We start from the raw sequence: 21,171 nt of genomic DNA, 5'->3' as shown, positions 1-21,171 counted from the left end.
TGTATATATACACATATAGTCACTATAGCAACTAATTATTTTTTGTTTTTAAAAATTGGTTTCTATTTCATGATTTTCTTGTAGTGAAAGAGTCTCGTTGCTCCCCATGCATACCCATCACACAACCTTAGATTACTTAAAAGTGGCAAGTACAACATGTTAAAAAATGACACTTTTTATTTGCAAATAATGTGCACAACAAGTTTAACAAATAATCCCGTGTTGCATACTCCTTGTATACCTAGCATAGCCAACTCAGTTTGACGTGAGCACCATGACACTACCTCAACTTTGTCGTGGTATCACTGAACTCTACCCAGGGAGCCAACCAACACTGATGACACTAATGTGAAATCCAAGATCACATAAGAACAAAATTGTCCAACTATGAGGATATGCAACAAATAAGAGACATATTCAACATGGTGGTCATCTCACCCATAAGAAGGTGAAAAGTGTTGGTGACACAACGTCATCTTTGCACAAAGACTTAGACTCCTATCATTGCTCTCATATTTAATGTTGTGCAGTGGCAACAACTTGGTGTTAAGCACCATAGACTCAATTTAGGGATGAAGGATCAAACTTACTTATTCATGTGCAAGACAGACTTCAATTCACCTTTATTCTTATGCTTTTAGAGTCCTAAGGCAACATGGTAAGCATAAATCACTAGTAAGGACATATAAGAAGGGTTGCTAACAAATCCTTGTTGCTCATCATGTCTTTTGCAGCTGTTGGTAAGACATCTGCATCAAGTGCAGTAGCAGCTTGTTCCATATCTCTTTTACGAACTAATATCGTTCGTCTTTGTCTAGCTTCGACTTGAGATGACCGACTTATGGTGAGCTTTGTGTTTGTTTCCGATGAATGTTGTTGATTTGCGAAAGCGCAGGATGACGAGTTTATGTTTTTTTTTTCTTCCTCTCTCAAGTGCAGAGAAAGCATGAGAAAGCCACAATGTCACATGTTCACTCTCCATAATGTCCTTTACTTTGAGATGTAGTGGGGTTTTTTTGACAGAAAATGTTTGAACAAACCAAAATTGATGCTTAATTTTCAATTCATAATCAATGTTCCATTTCACTTTAGGAATTTTATTTATTTTATATTTTTATTAAATAGGACATTAAATAATTTAGAATTTGTATTTATTTATTATTTTGAATAGTTTAGGAATTATATTTATTTAGGGTTTTGAATAGTTTAGAAATTTTATTTATTTCATATTTTTATTTAAATAGGATATTAAATAATCTAGGAATTGTGTTTATTTAGGATTTTGAATAATTTATGAGTTTTATTTATTTTAGATTTTTTTTCAAATAGGACATTAAATAATTTAGGATTTGTATTTATGTATGATTTGAATATTTCATAAAATTAATATATTTCATATTTTCATTTAAATAGGAAAATAAATAATTTAAATTTATATTTATTTAAATAATTTTTTAATTAAAAATAATTATAATCCACAAATAAATAAATAAAATTATTTTTTCAACAATTTTTAAATACAAAGGAAAATTTGAAAACTTACAATTTTATCAATTAAAAAAAATATAATTTTAATTACTCTTATTACATCACTCACTAACTTTTGTAAATATTACTTACACTTTCGACTTTATTCACTACAAGAAAATCATCAAATAGAAACCAATTTGTAGAGACTAAAATAATTAGTTGCAATAGTAACTAAATTAGAGACCATTTTAGAAACTAAAAAAAAAAAATTGGTTTCTAAATTAGTTTCTATTATTGTGAAATGGTTTCTAAATTGGTATCTAATTAACAACTAAGGTTTTTGCTACCAAATTTAGAATCTAAATAATTGGTAGTTAAAACCTTAGTAGCTAATCAGATACCAATTTAGAAACCATTTCACAATAATATAAACTAATTTTTTTTAGTTTTTAAAATTGTCTCTAATTTAGTTACTATTACAACTAATTATTTTAGTCTCTAAAAATTAGTTTCTATTTGATGATTTTCCTGTAGTGATTTACCTTAATCCAAACAACCTCACTCTCTTCACATTTTTTTTTCTTCAAATAATCTCATCCATTTTTTCAAACTCACTCTTTGATATAAACAAAGCATTAATCTCCAAGTTTTTCTTTGTCATTCTAGCATTAATCTTTTATCATTTATATTTTTCATTTTGATATCCAATCTATTAAAATGCAAAAAAAAAATAAAAAATAAAAATTTAGAAATTATAAAAATATAATGTAATGTATTTACGATCCTTTACTAGTATATAATCTATAAAAAAAAATAATAATAAGAACCTCATAAATGTAAATATTTTGTTCTGTATAAGAAGGTTATTAAACAACTATGAGTTGATATGAAATAGTGTTAATGAAAAACAATGAATTAGAATCAATGATTGATATATATATATATATATATATATTAATTATAAGTTCCATCTTTTGATAGAATAATTTTCTTTTTTACTAAATTTGGTTGTAACCGTTATGACTTAATTAAAATCATTAATACTTATTTTAAATCATTAATACTTACGTAAAATCATTTGACCTTATCTTCAAGAATAAAAAAAAGTAAAAACAACATATAAAGCATGAACTAATAAAGAAATCCACTATATATATGAGAATGGTAAGGGTTAAACCATGAACCCTAGATCCAAATGATGAGAAAAATGGGAAATTCAATGTATGCAAGAGTGTTGGTGGTTGTTGCAGTGTTGTGGTTGAATCCTTCTTCTTCATCTTCATCTGCTTCTGAAATTGAGTCATCAAGTTCTCATCCAGACATTAATATACTGTTCTTTTCCATGGTGAATGACATGCCAAAGGGAACAGATAGATTACTGTTTATTGGTAACTTTCAGAGTACTGAAGTGGAGTTGGAACCAGGGGTGCCCTACCAGAAAATTACCAATTTTGAACTCAAAAAAGTATCACTGTTAAAAGGTACAATGTCTCAGTTTTGTGTTGAGTTGAATGTGTATGATCCTGGTGCAGAAGGTAACCATCACAATGTCTATTGGTCAATGAGAAAAGATGGTATATATCACAGCTGGGATAATAAGAATTGGAACAAAAAACTAGGTTGGGGAAAATGTGTTTTCTAGTTAATTCCATCTCACATTCAATCTTGTTTCTCAATTAATAATAATAATCTTTTCTTCTCATACTATGTTATACATGTTCCTTTATATTTAAGGCTATTGTTGCCTAATTCTCTTTCTAATCTTTCTATGAGATTTCTTGGATCTTGTTATAATCAATCAAGTTTTCATATCTCAAATATTGTAAGAGGACATCAGTTATAATTATAAAGTTTATTGTTGTAAGAAGATATCAATTACAATGAATAATGAATGTAGTAGAATATAATTTTCAAATTTGATTTATTTTAATAAAAAAAATATTTTTGTTCATTGTAATGTAAACCAATTTTTTTATTAGTTTCTAAAATGATCTCTAATTTAATTACTATTGCAACTAATTATTTTGGTCTCTAAAAATTGGTTTCTATTTCATGATTTTCTTCTAATGTTACATATATATAAAGTGGATTCTCCTCTTTAACTGCTCTCAATTTTTTATTTGTTTTATCTTTATATCAATATTTGATTTTATTTCATTATTATGGTCATTGCATTATTTTCTATTTTTTTCTAAAACATTTAGTATATTTCAATCATTTGAATTGAAACGGTTGGAGTGACGATTTTTTTTTATATTTCAATAATTTTTTATTTTTTAAATATTTATTAAATAACTACTTATTCTTATAATTAATTGAAAAATACTTTAAAAAAAAATTAATATACTGTCATTTCGTAAAAAACAGTTATCAATTTTAAATTTTAATTGTGGAGTAATTTGTTAAACGAAATAGTTTATTATTAAACATGATGGAAAAAAACAGTTTATTATTAAACGTGGTGAAACGAAACGATTTATTATTAAATGTGGTGGAACGAAACGGTTTATTATTAAATGTTGTGGAACGAAACAATTTATTATTAAACGTGGTGGAACGAAATGGTTTATTATTAAACGTGGTGGAACGAAACGGTATATTATTAAACGTGGTGGAACGAAACAGTTTATTATTAAAGTGAAACAAAATAGTTTACTATTAAATGTGAAACGAAACCGTTTATTATTAAACGTGGAACAAAGCAGTTTCTTATTAAACGTGAAATGAAACAGTTTATTATTAAATGTGGAATGAAATAGTTTATTATTATTATTATTATTATTATTAGTATTAGTATTTTGATCAGCAAAGAATAAATAAAATAAAATGAAGCATTTCACGGGTGCCTCAACCCTTATACAAAAATCAAAACCAATTTCCTTGCACCCAAGCAGTTAAGAATCCAACAGATCTTACACCATATTACCCAAAATTACAATCCAAACAAGATACATAGTCTCCATCAACTCACCCGTGAAACATACCCTCATGATAGACAGAGACCCCAACACTTAAACCATGTCTTTGTCAGTAGTCTGACATATGCCAAAACCTAATTGCCAAAAACACAAAAAAAAAAACATGCAAGAAGAAATCATAAGCTAGATAGACCTGCACACAACACAAACACCTTCCAAGAGCAACCCAAGGGCACACACCTCAATCCAACCTTGCCAGGTAGGAGGATTCGATGAAACCTGCACAAAACACATCACTACTTCCAAGTCTGAGTAAAAATATTAGTTACAAACCCCAAAACATCACTCTTTCAAATATCTCATACAACGATGAGGTTCCAAACACCAGTCTGAGTAGGACAAAACAACCAATTTTTCTTTTACTGTGACCCAAGGCCAAGTCTTCCAAATTTCACTTACAATGTCTACCCAAATGCCCCCAACACCTGATAATAGCATGTTTCAAGCCTATAGATTTAAACATCCTAAAATGCATTTGTGCATCACAATCTAGAACCGAAGAATACCCCAGCCACTCGAGACACATACCCCAAATTCTCCAAGAGATCCTACATTCAAAAAATAAATGTCTTACCGACTTTTCTTCCACACCACCCAGGGGACATCGATCACTCATCAAAGGTATATCACGTCTCAAAAGATTGTTGTTAGTGGGAACGACATTACATAGCACCCTCCAAGTCGTAAATTGTGCCGAAGGTAAAGTCTTTAAATTCCAGAATTCCGCGAAGAGTTCCTCAACCACTACAAACTCCTCCCCCATGAGAATATTATAGGTTGCCTTCACAGAGAAGTCCGTAGAATCAACATCCCTCCAGAACCATTTATCGGGCTTAAATCCACCCTCTCTTGTTAACCTTTTTTTATCCAACATCTGCAATAAAAGAACAGCCAGACTGGATTCTCACACAAAAAGATTCCTTCTCCACCTCAGCTTCCACTACCAATTATTATTATTCCAAACCCCAACTTATGAAAAAGTGCGATCAATATCTAAAGAAATCGAAAAAAGCCTAGGGAATTTAGGAAATAAAGGAACATTGTCCAACCATTTATCCTCCCAGAACTTGATTTCTTTTCCGTCCCCTACTTCCCACCAACCTGTGTGTCCCTCCACCAAAGCAAATCCTTACAAATTTGACCTTGAGATCTTAATCCCCTCCACCCACCATACTTAGAATCTAGAATATCCTTCCATAAACTTCTCTCTTCAGACTTAAGTCTTCAAATCCATTTCCTAGAAGAGTCAAGTTAAATTTTCCTATGTCAATAACCCCTAATCCGCCTTTATCTTTCGATTGACAAATCTTATCCCACGCCACCCAAACAATTTTCCTATTCTCTGAACCCCAATCCCACAAAAAATTCTTTTGTATCCTTTTAACTTCCCTCACCACAGTTGTCGACATACAAAATAGGGAAACGTAGAAAAGCGATAAGGACGTAAGCACCGATTTGATAAAACATAATTTGCTTGCCAAAGAGAGGGATTTCTCTTTCCACGCGCTCAACCTACTCCGTAACTTAATGAGAATCCTTCCCAAAAGACACATCTCTTATGATTCCCGCCTACCATCACCCTCAAGTAACTAAAAGGTGCCTTCATAATATCATAATTAAGAATAGAGACAAAAATCATCGTCTGATTAATATTCACACCCACTCCACCAACCTTACTCTTGGAATAATTAACCTTAAGACCATAGGAAAGTTCAAAGCACTTCAAAATAGCCTTTAAAGTTAGAACACTTTGGATCGAGGCTTTACAGAAAAATAGGGTGTTGTCTGCATATTACAAAATACTCACCTTTACTCGCTTTTCCCTGACCTCAATACTTTCTACTAACATCTTTTCTTTCGCCTGTCTAACTACCCCTGCAAGTCCTTCAGCCACAATTAGAAAAAGGAAAGGTGTTAAATGATCCCCTTGTCTTAGGCCCTTCAAAGGTTTAAACTTAGTTGTTGGACTTCCATTTACCAGCACAAATATTGAGGATGATTCTAAGCAGTTTTTTATCCATTCAATCAACTTACCACAAAAGTCCAATCTTCCTAGCATGTAGTAAATAAACTCTCAGCTTACTGAATCATATGCCTTTTTCATAACCCACCTTAAACACCACACATTCTTTCTTTTTCCTCTTTACCTCCTCAAGGGTTTAATTAGCTACTAACACACTATCCAACAAACCCCTTCCTTCCAAGAAAGCAGACTGCCTGGGGTCAATGACTTTTTTTAGCACCATTTTCAACCTTGAAGAAAGGATTTTAGAGATAATTTTATACACACAGCCCACCAAAGAAATCGGTCTAAAATCATTCAGTTGTTGTGGATTTACAACCTTTTAGACAAGGGTAATAAAGGAAGCATTAGTACCTTTCAGCCAACTTCCACCCTTGCAAACCTTTGTACCGCACTCACAACATCTCCTTTTAAAATATCCCAACAAATTTTTATAAAGCAAGAATTAAACCCTTCCGCTCAAGGACTTTTAGAGCTGTCACAATTCCAAACTGCCTCCTTAACTTCGTCTTCAGAGATAATTCCAACCAACATTTTATTGTCCTCCCTAGATATGTCCTTAAACCGAACATTATCCAATCTAACCGGTTGACTCCCCCCATTAAATCTGCCCTCAAAAAAATCCTTCACTATAGCTTTTACTTCAGCTGGATCTTCACACCACTGATCTTCGACCTTGAGACCATTAATCCTATTTTGCATCCTACTCCACTTAATACTTGAATGGTAAAACTTTGTATTCAAATCACCATGATTTATCCAACTCAACCTTGTTTAACTCTAACTTGCCCCAAATCAGTTAAATTTTGTCTCCTTTCCTCTCTATCTTCCACACTCAACTCCCCCTCATCATCTTTTCCATCCAGATATTGGATTCTCTTTTCCAACTCCACTATTTGTGTATTACATCTCCAAAGACAAATTTGTTCCAATTCCTTAGGTCGAACTTTAACCTTTTTCAATTTCTCCTTTAAAACGTACAAACATGGTGGAACGAAACAGTTTATTATTAAACATGGAACAAAGCAATTTATTATTAAACGTGGAATTAAACAACTTATTATTAAACGTGGAACGAAACAGTTTATTATTAAACGTGGTGGAACGAAATAGTTTATTATTAAACGTGGTGGAACGAAACAGTTTATTATTAAATATGGTGGAACTAAACGGTTTATTATTAAACGTGGTGAAACGAAACGGTTTATTATTAAACGTGGTGGAACGAAACGGTTTATTATTAAACGTGGAACAAAATAATTTGTTATTAAACGTGGAACGAAGAAGTTTATTATTAAACGTGAAACGAAACAGTTTATTATTAAACGTGGTGGAACGAAACAGTTTATTATTAAACATGGTGGAACGAAACAATTTATTATTAAACGTGGAGGAACAAAACAGTTTATTATTAAACGTGGAGGAACGAAACGGTTTATTATTAAAGTGGAACGAAACAGTTTATTATTAAACGTGAAATGAAACAGTTTATTATTAAACGTGGTGGAACGAAACAATTTATTATTAAATGTAGTGAAACGAAACAATTTATTATTAAATGTGGAACGAAAGAATTTATTATTAAATGTGAAACGAAGAAGTTTATTATTAAACGTGGTGGAACGAAACGATTTATTATTAAACGTGGTGAAACAAAATAGTTTATTATTAAACGTGGAATGAAACAGTTTATTTTGTTAATAACTTCTACCATTATATTTCACAATTTGTCAATATTCAATATTAAATTTATTATCAATAAAAATCATTACACAACAAAAAATATAGCATTAACCACAGATATAATGTTATTGGAGAACAACATTGCTGAATTTTGAGTAATTGAAATATGAAATCTGTAGTTAAACTTTTAAAATGTATAAAACTATAAATTTGCAAAATGGTAGAGATCATAATTATATTTAAGCATAGAAGTAAAAAAAAGGAAAGAAAAGTCCCTTTAAAAGAATTTAATTTAAAGCTCAAGACTTGGCAAGAAAACAATTTAAAAGTGTAAATGCATATATTTAATGGACACAACTTTTTATCGTAAATAAAAAAAGGTTAAATTAAAATATAATTACCTCCTTCATGCTAAACATGGTTTTTATTATTTTAAAAACATTATATTAATATTTTTTAATTTTAAATAGATATTAATTTTCTTTATATTTTTAATAAAGAACATGCATATTTATTGTATTTTTAATAGTGATACTCATTTCCCTTATTATATTTAAATATACATGTTTACTAAATACAAAAAAAAAATTATGCACATGAAAATTTAAATTCTTAAAAATATAAAAGTGAATAATGTTTATAAATTTTTTTACAAGTAAAATAAGTAAGCTACACGTCACTTTATTAAAAATATAGTGAAGATGAATAATATTTGAATTTTTGAAAGGATATAATTTTTAATGGATATTAATTCAAGTGTAATTTGTTGTATATTTACTTTTATAATATATGAAGTTAAGAATGATGATTATTTAAATCATTAGTCTATTTTTTTTAAACATAATATATTTAGGTTTAATTAAGTTTCAACCCACTCATAAATTTAAATATTTTTAATTAAGTTATTATTAGATTGTTTTGTCTATTGAACATTTATTTATTTTTACATTTTTTAATTAAGTTCTCATCATTTTTTTTATTTAAGTGATTCAATTATTATTTTGTCTCGTCATATTGTTTACTTATTTCACGTGAATTAAAAAACATGAGATTTTATAGTTAATATAATTTTATGATTAAAATAAAATGACAAATAATTTTTATTGTTTACATTATTTCGTCATCTTGTTTGCTTGTTTCACGTGAATTAAAAAACATGAGATTTTATAGTTAATATAATTTTATGATTAAAATAAAATGACAAATAATTTTTATTGTTTACATTATTTCAATACCATCTTATATTAATAGCAATGGAGATAAGTAAGCAAGATAATCAGGTAAAATAATAGTCATATCATTCAAATAACACAAAAATTAAACAATTAAACCACAGGAAACTCAATTAAAAAAATATTTTTTTAATACTCATAGACAATTTTTTTTTAATAAAAACTCAGTTAAAAATATCTAAATTTATGATATTCTTAAAACTTAATTAAACTATATATTTTAAAAACTTAATGTTGTGTGTAATTATAATACATTATAAAAATGATTTTGATTCATTATAAACATGGTGGAGATAAATATTCTTTAAAATTCATAAAGAGTATGATATTTTTTACTAGATATAAAATAGGTATTTTAAGACTAAAGAAGATATAAATGTCATCTAGTATGATAAGAAAAGTAGATGCAACTTCTTAGAAATAATGAAAGAAAATTATTACAAGATTTTTTTTAAATAGAAACTAATTTTAGAGAGAAAAAACAATTAGTTAGTATATTAACTAAATTATATATTATATTAGATATTAAAAAAATATTGGTATCTAAAGTAATTTCGATTATTAATAAATAGTTTCTAAATTAATATCTAATTAGCACATTCCAGAATATAAAGTTTGTATTCCACAGTGTAGAACAACAAATAGACAAAGCATATGTGTATTTCGAAATTCTTTGTTATTGTCATAATTAGATATAACAAAGTAAATAATTGTTGAATAGTAACAAGTACAACATAAATATTGATGTTGTCCTCTTATCAATAAATATCAGGCATCCACTAGATGCAATAAAAAACACTCTCATAGCACACTCCCCCAAGTCTAACGGACGCAACACTACTCATATACCTCTCAGAATCAATTAAGTTTGATGTGTGCACCTTGACAATGCTTCATCTCTGAGGTGACAATACCCAAGTCCACCCCTAGCAACTCCACAAAAATTGTTGAAGCTACAACGAATTTCATTGGGACATACGTATAAAATTGCCCCACAATAGGATATGGAGTAACAACAACAATCATATAACATTATCGTCATCTCACCTACCGAAAGGTGGAAAGTGATTCTGCAATCCATACATTAAGTATGTATTTGAAATACATTAAGTTTTGGAATGTATTTCAAAACTTAACACCTTTCATATTGCACAATCTAAAATATTTCCTTTTTTTCCACATACATTTCAGATTACACAATATTAAAAGATATTTTTAATACAAATTGTGCAACCATAATATATTTTAAAAAATAACATATTTCAGATTATGTAATCCAAAGATATTTCTAGATCAGATATATCTTAATCAATTGCCCAATCTAAAATATATTAAATTTTTAAAATACACTTGAATGTGTAAATGAAAGTATATTTTAAAAACTTAATATATTCCATAATTTGCAATGTAAAAACTTCTTAGATTACTCAATCAGATAACAAAGATACACAAGCCATGATTGTCCAAAACAATTCATATCTCCGATAAAGGGTTCTGGAAGTGCTCTCTCACCAAAAAACACAAGGACTTTTTTTTCATTAGAGTAAAATGGTATTTTCACCCCCATACGGGGTGTAATCTGAAAACATGGGGTGCGAGAAGAATTTGTATAAAATTAAAATAGATTTAAGCCCAATAGAATCGGGTCGGTCATGACCCGAAAGAGGGAAAACCTTAATTTGAGATCGATTTATAAGAACTGTGAAGAAAGCATAATGCCCCTTTCACCCTACCAGAGAGAGATTGAGTTCTGAGAAAACTGCTTCTTTTTCTCTGTTTCTCGTCAATGGCAACAGCGAAGACCGTTAAGGATGTTTCGCCACACGATTTCGTGAAGGCTTACGCTTCCCACCTCAAGCGTTCTGGCAAGGTTCACTTTTCCCCCCTCTCTCATCGTTTTCCCTTTCTGGGTCTTTCCAATTTCTTCTTTTTCTTCGCTTTCCAGTTCTCTTACTCGTTTTTTGTAGTTTCTTGTTTCTTTTATGTTGTATTTTTATTGTGTTTGGTTCGAATTAATAGTGACGATAGTAATATTGTTTTGCTTGCATTATGTTAATGATTTGGTAAGGGTTTAAACTAAATGTTCTGCTCTGTACTGGTGAACTATTATTCTTGATTTGTGTAAGTAGGTGCTTAACTATACCTTTGGATATAATATTATTGACAAGGATTTAAGTTAGGGTAGAGACAATTTTTTTGTCACAATACTTGATTCTGCGGACAAACGTGGCCTTAATTGTGGCAGTAGAGATCTCAAAAATTTGATTTTATAGGTGCAAGAGTGGTCGTATGACCATATTTTACACCTTGAATATTAATTAAGTGTATGTTGCTTGATGGGTAGGAAAATTGAGAGTTTTATATAACCTTGAGTGTATGTTGTTTTGTGGGTGGAAAAGTGGGTAGACTTATTTTATATCTGGATGTCATGTAGTAGTGAGAAGTTTGGTGTATAATGGTGTATGGAAGATATTTGTTTGCTTTGTTTTTTCATTCCATGGTCTAGAATTATGGTTACAATTTGTTTCAGTAACATCTTATTTTGATGAAGTTAAATCGTGTTTCTGTAGTGCATCTTGCAAATGTCTATCAATGTTGTATGTGATGATTTTGTGTTTACTTAAGTAGTAACTAAGTGGTTGGCAATTGAACCTTGAAGGTTTTTTTGTGTAGTTTCTAACAGTTTAGTTCAATCAACAGATGGAGCTTCCTGAGTGGACTGATATTGTAAAAACAGCCAAATTTAAGGAATTGGCTCCATATGATCCTGACTGGTATTATGTTAGAGCTGGTGAGTTTACAGTAACACAAGTTATATAATATTCACTTTTGTCATTCTATTGTGCTGAATGAATGGAATTAACCTTGGTTGCAGCCTCAATGGCAAGAAAAATCTATTTGAGAGGTGGTCTTGGTGTTGGTGCTTTCCAGAGGATCTATGGTGGAAGCAAGAGGAATGGAAGCCGGCCCCCACATTTCTGCAAGAGCAGTGGTTCTATTGCCAGACACATTCTGCAACAGTTGGAGCAGATGAACATTGTTGAGTTTGATACTAAAGGGTAATTCATGTCTTAATTATTAAATAAATGCAAAAAGTTCTATTGGAACAAATACCCAGTTTTTTATCCCAAAGATGTTGTCATTCAATGGTTGTGATTTGGCAGAATGGCATGGTCGTTGGTTCTTTCAGCATTTGTTTGTCTTCTGTAGCTTAATTCTGTTCTATGGTATTCAAAGTTTTAGTGCCTTATATTTTCATTGCAGAGGGAGGAAAATCACTTCCAGTGGTCGAAGGGATCTTGACCAAGTTGCTGGGCGAATTGTGATTGCTGCTTGAACATGTTATTGAGAACCGATAATGCATACGGAGTATTTTGCTTATTAGTAGAGTTGGCAGGAAAATTTAAGTATTGTTTGTTTTGTTAAATGTTGAAACTTTTTTGTAGTTTGGAGTTGGAGTTTTGGTCTTTAAGATTTTGATTCAAGTTCTCCATGTGTTATTTTCTCCAATCTCATATATGTTCTTATTTTATCTATATATAATTATTATTATTTCTCAATCGTAATTTTATTTATATATTTTTAGAGAATTATTATTATTTCTTTTTTGGAGATTTATTTAAATCTTTTTTCAAATCACTCGTATCTTTAAGTAGATTACATTACAAATTGTCTATTATTAATTTTAACCACCATTATCACTTTTTATTTATTTAAAAAAAATTGTCACCCGTCACATTTAATTTATCCAATTTAATAAGAGAATTTTTATCAGCAGTAAAATATGTATTTGGTTTCATATACGTCAAAATTCGGATTTCATTCTTATAAGTAATTATTTTATTATCTATATTTACTGGAAATTGAGTTATTTAGGGATTTAAATGGTTTAATTATTATTAAAATATACACAAACTTCATATTGACGACGAGTATGTATGTGTTGATTGATGTAATTTAGAACAACAATGAAAAAGTAAACATTTTTTAGTAAAATAAATATAAAAAAATGTACCAAAACACTATAAAAAACAAAGTAGGAGGACATGTAATTCTTAATTAATATTATCATAATAAACTACAATTAATATGCATTTTTATAATGGTAAAATCAGGAATGTTCCATTTCCAATTTCATGTTCTCCACAATTTGACTCAACAGCAAGAAAAAAGTATTTTGCAGTACAAATTAATTTGCATTTCAACGAAAACTGTGATTGTCCATGGAGTAACATTAATATACTTGGCAAAAAAGAATTTGCAACCATATATGTATTGAGTTGCCCATGTACAAAAAATGAATATTGTGGAGAGAATTATGGAAAAATGAAAGAGCATTCATTCACTTCATCATATCAGCAAGTGGGCATTGGCTGCTTAGTTGAGATAGGAGGAGTACGGGTTCATGTCATTCCATGAAAACATGCACTTTATCTTCTTATGTTGAAGTTGGGGTAGCTGAAGCTTGGGTTCTCTTGGTATTGTTGGATGCTTCATTGACCTTTCATACACACAACAAAGAATACCAATCAGAAGAAAGGAACAAATTAGACATAGTTTGCAAAAACATGTTCTCTAAGATTTGCAGCCATTTACCTCCTTGGGACAAAAGGTCTATCAAAGTAAGGCATTGGTTGAGCCTTTGGAATGAGTTCTTTCCTCAACCTTTTGATCTCTTCCTCTTCTGCCAACTATAGAAAAGTGAAGTACAACACATCAGCATTTTTTATAAAAGGAAACATGGTAACTCGCTGCATTTCTCACTGATAGAAAGACAGTAGTTAGATAGTGTACCTTCTGTTGTCTTTCCCTTTCCAACTTTAGTTGTTCTATAAAGTTCATTTTCTCTGCAACCTATACATTAAAATCCCATCAAATGATACATATTGGTTGTGTTTTCTACAATCATGTATGAAGCTTTGGATAACAAAATAGAAAGAGAGGAAGTAAGGGATGAAAGAGGCACCTGTTGGTCAAATTCAGCACGATCAATTGCCCGAATATCAGTATGAAGTTTTGGGTCAATAGGCTTTGTGCTTTCTTTAACTGCAGGTTTTACCAGGCACTGTAACAAGTGGCACCAAAAAGTGATATCAAACTAAGTAATCCATAATAATTAGAAACTAAGCATGACAAGAACTGTAACAAGTGACACCAAATAAATTAAGCTAAGCAAATAGTACACAAGTAATCTTGAGAAAAAAATTGTCTTATCACCTGAGGTTCATCTGTTGTCCATGGAAGACCTTGTGCAATTGGTACCCTCATCTTTTCTTCTTCAGCCGTCATCTCTTGTACTTTTTTCATAAATTCTTCCTCTTTCAACTTTCCCCTTTGCTACAGTCATAGCATTACACAAATGTTACTCTCTAAACTCCAAAGTCATAGAAAAATTAAAAGCAAAAGACCACATAAAAACTCAACCAATCATCATCGTAAATTACCTCTGTCCTTAACCTAAAGGGTTTTTGCCTAGTGACTCTTAGCTTCTCTTTCCTCTTCCACCTCTTCCCTCCAAAAGTTCCAGACGACTCTGAGCTCTGCAGAAAACCAACAGTTAAAATTCAAATCCCATTGTTGAATTCATTAACCATTCTTCACTAGCACTTAATCATATATTAAGAAAAAGCAACTAAAGTCTTACATTTCTCCTGCTCCTTCTACCCCCAGAAGTCCTACTAGACACACTGCAGCACCAAAAAGACAAAAAACGATACACAAATTAACAAAAACCAACATAATAACAAATGACAACATTAATCTAAGAACAATACTTAGATACCGTTCCAGAGGAAATTATATTGTAACTATTACCAAAGTCAATAAAACAAATTGCTTTTGTAGAACAATACCAAAAACACTTAAAAAACTGCTTCTAAATTTTGCCCTTGATCTAATGAAATAGAGCTTTAAGTCAAACCTTGCACGGCTACTGTCCCAAGACGAAGAAACTGATATCCCCTGATCCAAACCAAGGTTCTCAGACGTCAAAACCAAGTCAGAATTATGACAAAATGAAGAAAACCCGGAACCAGAAGTAGCTTCAAATTGCAACCCTGGCAATGCCCATTTCATCACCTTGTTCTTATCCCCTTTCTCCCCAAGATCCTGATCCTGATCCTGATCCTCCGTGTGATCTTTTTCCTTTGAAGTTTTTGGTATAGTAAGCAGCTTCTCAAAGGCCTTAACCAAATGCATAACCTTCCCAAACCCATTTTCAGGGACACTGTTCCTAGCCTCTTCCAACAACCTGTCCCTCTCCCTCCTTCGTTTCACAGTGGAACCTCCCTCTTCTTTTTCTTCATCTCCCACAGTCTCACTTTTTGTTCCCTCGGTTTCCAAATCATAGCCCTCCTCATCTCTTGCCTCTTCTACTTCTTCTTCTTCTTCTTCCTCACCATAGCCCTTCCTCTCTTTGAGGAAAAACTCCTCCTGGGAAGCCCTCAGGGTCTGGTACGCCACGCAAACACACTTGGAGCCACCGTTTTCCTTGCACTTGCATGAAACGGCATCGTTTCGAGAACCCTTTCGATTGTTCTTCTTGGCCACCACGAACTTCCTCTGCCTGATCCTGTTCTGCGGCGATTGCACAACTGGGTTGGTGTTGTCTGGCTTGGAAGGTCTCAAAGGAGGGGACTTTGAAGAAAGGCCTCGATGAGGCACATTAGGGTTCAAATTCTCTGTGTTTTCTGAGTTTTTTTTCTTTGAGGGAGTGGTGGTGATTGCTTGATTACTGTTCTTGCTTGCTAGTTCCATTTGCAATGAAAATGGATTCTGAGAATCAGAAAGAAAGAATAGAGAGAGTGAAGAAAATGAATTTGATTGAATTGGATTGGAAATGGTGAAGAGAAAATGAATGAAATTTTTTATGTGCAGAGAGAGAGAGAGGAAGAGAAAGAGAAAGACGCTCTTTGTTATAACGGCTAGTTTTGGTGTGAGTGAGGTTTTTTGTACATCAGAAATTCTGTTTCCACTTAGGGTTTGGACCGTTATATTGTCTTTGGGTTTATGCAGAAACTTTTTATATTTTTTTTTCTAAAATATTAAATTTTAATTAAAGTAATTTCGTGATTTTTTATTTAATATTTAATATTTTTTTTATTCTCTACAAATTAGAATGATTTTTGTTTACTCAATAAAAAAATTGGTATTCTAGCATAAATCACAATGCAAGTTTTGGCCATGGTACTGTATCATTATGTTTCAGTTATTTGTTAATAATATTGATTGTTGATTAATTATGAGTGAATTTAACGGGTTAATCATATTATAAGGTTTTATAACGTATCAAATAATTTAATTATTTGTTAAATTGAAAAGTTATTTTGAAAATTATGCAAAAGTAAAACATTCAACAAATTATCAAATCCAATTGTAAAATATTGATTGATACTACATTTAAAATGAGTTAAATTAATTACCATCGTTTTTTAAGTTTGGACCATTTACCTTTCAAATTCTCAAATGAATTAGCATTGAGGTTGTATTTGAAAAAAAAAATTAAAGTTTTTAACATGAATTATACATTTTTATTCTGTAAATCTCTTAAATAATGTAAAGTCCTTAAATTGCCAACATTACTTTTATGTTAATACTATTAATTTACCATAGATACAAACTCAATAAATAAGTTTATATTAGGGATAAAAATTGGGTTATAAATTATAATATACTTTTATTTTAATTTTATATGTTATATGTTATAATTTTAGAACACATTAATTTGTATTTGTTTTCTAGTATCATAATATACTGCCATTGCTAATTATCATTTTTATTAGTGAATTTATAACAAATTCGTTACCAAAATAATGAAGACAAAGTAAATTCCTTTCATTTCACTATAGGCAAAAAGAATTTGCAACTATATACTGAGTTGTGGAGAGAATTGAAGAAAAATAAACATTTATTTATTATAACCATCTTTGGAATTTCTTGTTCTCTAGAATTGAATTAATAACAAATTCACAACAAAAAAGAAGTGACATTTCATTGCACAATACAAAGAAAGATCATGGCTATGCAAAAAAGAATTTGCAACTATATATTGAGTTGCCAATGTACAAAATTGAATATTGTGGAGAGAATTATGGAAAATGAAAGCATTTCTTCACTTCATATCAGAGAATGGCCATTGGAAGAAGCTTAGTTGAGATAGGAGGAGCAGGAGTTCATGTCATTCCATGACAACAAACACTTTATCTTCTTATGTTGATGTTGGGGTATGTGAATTTTGGGTTCTCTGGGTATTGTTGGATGCTTCATTGACCTTGCATCATGCATAAAGAATCATAATGAGAAAAAATGAGTAGGTCACAGAGTTTGCAAAAAACATGTTCTAACTATTATTATACCTCCTTGGAACAAAAGGTCTATCAAAATAAGGCATTGGTTGAGCCTTTGGAACGAGTTCCTTCCTCAATCTCTTTATTTCTTCTACTTCTACCAACTATACAAGGGAGTGAAGTTCAAAGACATCAGTGTTTTAGATAATGAAAGGAAACATGGTAACTGTGCATGTCTTTTGTCATGGAAACATGTTTTAGAAAGATGGTAGATGTTGTTTACCTTCTGTTGTCTTCCCCTTTCCAACTTCAGTTGTTCTATGAAGTTCAATTTTTCTGCTATCTACACAATTAAACAAATGACTCATATTTGGCTGTGTTTTCAACAATCATTCATTTTTCCTCAAATGAAAGATATGAGTGGCTGTTGAACTTGGCAGTTAAAATCATGCATTGTAGCATGTGCACCCACAGAAAATTACACTTTATAATGTACAAACCTAAAGAAAATACTAGGTAATAAAAAGAAAGTGAAAGGAAAAAACATGAATGAAAGAGGCACCTGTTGGTCAAATTCAGCACGATCAATTGCCCGAATATCACTATGGAGCTTTAGGTCAATAGGCCTTGTTATCTCTTTAACTGTAGGTTTTAACAAGCACTGCAACAACAAGTGGCACCAACAAAGTGACAATAAGCTAAGAAATCCATTAATATGAGCACTGTAATAAGTGGCACCAAAAGTATGATATTAAGCTAAGTAATTCATTACAACTAGCAAGTAAACATAACTAGCACTGTTACAAGTGACACCAAAATAGTGACACGTTAAGCCAATTAATTCACTACAAACTAGCAAGTAAACATGACTAGCACTGTAACCAAGTGACACCAAAAGAATGCCATTAAGCTATATAATTCACTACCAACTAACAAGTAAACATGACAAGCTCTGTAAACAAGTGGCACCATAAGAGTGATATTAAGTTCATTAATTCATTACAATTAGCCAGTACACATGACTAGTACTGTAACAAGCAACATCAAAAGAGTGATATTAAGATAAGAAAACTTGAAGCCAAATTTATCACAACCCAAATGCAGGACTTGCATGAAAAGATGACCTCACCTCAGGTTCATCTGTTGTCCACGGAAGACCTTGTGCAATTGGTATCCTCATCTTTTCTTCTTCAGCCATCATGTCTTGTTCTTTCTTCATCAATTCTTCCTCTTTCAACTTTCCCCTTTGCTACAGTGTCATTGCATCACAAATGTTACTCTCCAAAGTTAAAAACAAAAACTGCATATAAAATCAAATCAATCATCACAAAATTACCTCTGTCCTAAGGTTAAATGGTTTTTGCATAGTGACTCTTTGCTTCTCCTTCCTCTTCCACCTGCTCCCTCCAAAAGTCCCAGATGACTCCAAGCTCTGAAGAAACACAATCATTAAAATTCAAAATTGAATTAGTTAGGCATCAACTATTCTATCACTTAATAATATAATGAAAACACCATCTGAAGTCTTACATTTCTCCTGCTTCTTCTACCCCCAGAAGTCCTAGTAGATACACTGCAGCACCACCAAAGACACAATACATAAAAAAAAAAGAACAACAACACAATAGCAAATGACACACAAATGAAGAAAAGTGAGTCGAGACCTTAATCTTAGGTGCAGTTCTACAATTAGATTTGAAGTTTTACTTAAAAATCTATGTTGACCTTTAAACCAAACTTTTATAATGAGAATTACCAAAGTGAAACTCTAATTTTGATTGGAGAAGTTTTCTCCCTGAGCTAACCACAACACTGTGCACCAAAAGGCAACTCAGAAACTACATCTAAGTTTTATCCTTAATCTAATCAAGTAGAATCAAAAGTCAAACCTTCTACTGCTACCATCCCAAGAGGAAGAAACTGAAATCCCTTGATCCAAGCCAAGCTTCTCGGATGTCAAAACCAAATCAGAAGTACAATAAAACGAAGAAGAATCAGAAACAGAACCATCAGCAGCTGCAACTGCCTTACGATGTTCTTCAAATTGCAACCCAGACAAAGCCCATTTCATGGCCTTGCTTTTATTATCTTTCTCTCCATGATTATCATCCTCCTTGTCGTCTTTTTCCTCTGAACTTTTGGGTGTAGTGAGAAGCTTCTCGAAGGCCTTGACCAAATGCATAACCTTTCCCAACCCATCTTCAGGAACACTCTTCCGCCCCTCTTCCAATAACCTACCCCTCTCCCTCCTTCGTTTCACATTGAGACCGCCTTCTTCTTTTTCTTCATCCTCCACTGTTTCACTTTTCGTTCCCTCAATTTCAACAGCACTCACACTCTCACACTCAGCTTTTGCCTCTTCTTCATCATCATCATCGCAACCCTTATTCTCTTTGAGAAAAAACTCTTCTTGAGAAGCCCTGAGAGTCTGGTACGCCACGCAAACGCACTTGGCGCCACCGTTGTGTTTGCACTTACACGAAACATTGTTGTTTGGAAGACCCTTTTGATTCTTCTTCTTGACCACCACGAACTTCCTCTGCCGGATCCTGTTCTGCGGGGATTGCACAACTGGGTTGGTGGTGTTTGACTTGGAGGATCTCAAAGCAGGGGACTTTGAAGAAGGGCTTTGAAGATGACGGTGAGAAACGTTAGGGTTCGCATTCTCTGCGTTTCTTGAGGGTTTCTTTGAGGGTGTGGTGGCCATTTGGAATGAGAATTGGGTGTGAGAATGAGAGAGTAATGAAGAGAAAATGGTGAAAAAAATGAAACAGAGTGAGAAAATTGTGAGTGCAGAGATGAATAGAGAAAGAGAGGGTTTTCATTGTAACGGCTATTTTTCGTGTATGATTTCCGTTTAGGGTTCTGACCGTTGCATTTGTCATCACTCTCAATTGCTCATACGCTGTCTTATTTTTATTATTTTCTTTTCATAAATCCAACATTATTTATTACTATCTTATATTCACTACTGAAAAAAATAATAATTCTTGTAAAAATTATTATTAGATTTATTAAAAAATATGTTTACAATTATAAAATAAATAAATAGATTTTGTACTATAAATAATTAATTAATTTTATATAAAATAAGATATATTGAGAAAAATAAATTCGATAATGACATGAGATTTTGGTCTTTTTTTCTTTTAATATTAGATTTTAGATTTTAAAAAATTTATAATTTTGTCAGATATTTATTTGTTATGTTTAATGTTAAGAAAGAGGAACTGAAATGGAATAAAGAAAGAAATAAGGAATATAATTAACATTGGTTTAAATAAATTTACCCGGAGCTCTACAAACGTTGATTAATTTTATTCACATTTAATAATTCCCATTTTTTAAGAGTATAAAAATCGAATAAATTTAAAATTAATTAAAACCCTTTTAGAGTAAAAAAAAGTTTTAAGGAATGTAAGATAAATTGAATCTAATATGGATTTAAATATATTTACCAGTTTTTTTAAAATTATTTAACGTTATTAACATTTTAATTA

General features: G+C 31.3%; 3 protein-coding genes across 3 annotated transcripts; 1 reads left to right on the top strand and 2 right to left on the bottom strand.

Moving 5' to 3' along the window:
• Positions 1 to 11,034: 11,034 nt before the first annotated feature.
• On the top strand, positions 11,035 to 12,946 carry LOC137836955 (small ribosomal subunit protein eS19z). The gene is made up of 4 exons (XM_068645764.1): positions 11,035 to 11,256; positions 12,087 to 12,177; positions 12,262 to 12,445; positions 12,651 to 12,946. The coding sequence occupies exons 1-4, from the start codon at positions 11,173 to 11,175 to the stop codon at positions 12,721 to 12,723; spliced, it is 432 nt and encodes a 143-aa protein (XP_068501865.1). The 5' UTR covers positions 11,035 to 11,172; the 3' UTR covers positions 12,724 to 12,946.
• Positions 12,947 to 13,415: 469 nt separating this feature from the next.
• On the bottom strand, positions 13,416 to 16,346 carry LOC137836954 (microtubule-destabilizing protein 60-like). The gene is made up of 8 exons (XM_068645763.1): positions 15,307 to 16,346; positions 15,031 to 15,073; positions 14,831 to 14,926; positions 14,604 to 14,723; positions 14,353 to 14,451; positions 14,181 to 14,240; positions 13,983 to 14,077; positions 13,416 to 13,887 (listed from the first exon to the last, which is right to left on the bottom strand). The coding sequence occupies exons 1-8, from the start codon at positions 16,140 to 16,142 to the stop codon at positions 13,764 to 13,766; spliced, it is 1,473 nt and encodes a 490-aa protein (XP_068501864.1). The 5' UTR covers positions 16,143 to 16,346; the 3' UTR covers positions 13,416 to 13,763.
• A 928-nt stretch (positions 16,347 to 17,274) lies between these two features.
• Positions 17,275 to 20,565, bottom strand: LOC137836952 (microtubule-destabilizing protein 60-like). The gene is made up of 8 exons (XM_068645760.1): positions 19,561 to 20,565; positions 19,202 to 19,244; positions 19,008 to 19,103; positions 18,801 to 18,920; positions 18,234 to 18,332; positions 17,955 to 18,014; positions 17,741 to 17,835; positions 17,275 to 17,655 (listed from the first exon to the last, which is right to left on the bottom strand). The coding sequence occupies exons 1-8, from the start codon at positions 20,376 to 20,378 to the stop codon at positions 17,532 to 17,534; spliced, it is 1,455 nt and encodes a 484-aa protein (XP_068501861.1). The 5' UTR covers positions 20,379 to 20,565; the 3' UTR covers positions 17,275 to 17,531.
• Between the last annotated feature and the right edge of the window lie 606 nt (positions 20,566 to 21,171).

Source organism: Phaseolus vulgaris, chromosome 4 (genome assembly GCF_000499845.2).
Source record: "Phaseolus vulgaris cultivar G19833 chromosome 4, P. vulgaris v2.0, whole genome shotgun sequence".
NCBI lineage: Eukaryota > Viridiplantae > Streptophyta > Magnoliopsida > Fabales > Fabaceae > Phaseolus > Phaseolus vulgaris.
Note: the sequence above shows the minus strand (reverse complement) of the source record. Positions and strands in the feature narration are given on the sequence as shown.

Excerpts from the sequence above, each read along its gene's own strand:
- LOC137836955 (XM_068645764.1), top strand. The coding sequence starts at position 11,173 with ATGGCAACAGCGAAGACCGTTAAGGATGTTTCGCCACACGATTTCGTG. Across the intron at positions 12,178-12,261 it reads CTGGTATTATGTTAGAGCTG|CCTCAATGGCAAGAAAAATC; the intron begins GTGAGTTTACAG and ends CCTTGGTTGCAG. Across the intron at positions 12,446-12,650 it reads GTTGAGTTTGATACTAAAGG|AGGGAGGAAAATCACTTCCA; the intron begins GTAATTCATGTC and ends TTTTCATTGCAG.
- LOC137836954 (XM_068645763.1), bottom strand. The coding sequence starts at position 16,142 with ATGGAACTAGCAAGCAAGAACAGTAATCAAGCAATCACCACCACTCCC. Across the intron at positions 14,452-14,603 it reads GGACAACAGATGAACCTCAG|TGCCTGGTAAAACCTGCAGT; the intron begins GTGATAAGACAA and ends CACTTGTTACAG. Across the intron at positions 13,888-13,982 it reads AGACCTTTTGTCCCAAGGAG|GTCAATGAAGCATCCAACAA; the intron begins GTAAATGGCTGC and ends TGTGTATGAAAG.
- LOC137836952 (XM_068645760.1), bottom strand. The coding sequence starts at position 20,378 with ATGGCCACCACACCCTCAAAGAAACCCTCAAGAAACGCAGAGAATGCG. Across the intron at positions 19,245-19,560 it reads TGGGATGGTAGCAGTAGAAG|TGTATCTACTAGGACTTCTG; the intron begins GTTTGACTTTTG and ends GTGGTGCTGCAG. Across the intron at positions 18,333-18,800 it reads GGACAACAGATGAACCTGAG|TGCTTGTTAAAACCTACAGT; the intron begins GTGAGGTCATCT and ends TTGTTGTTGCAG.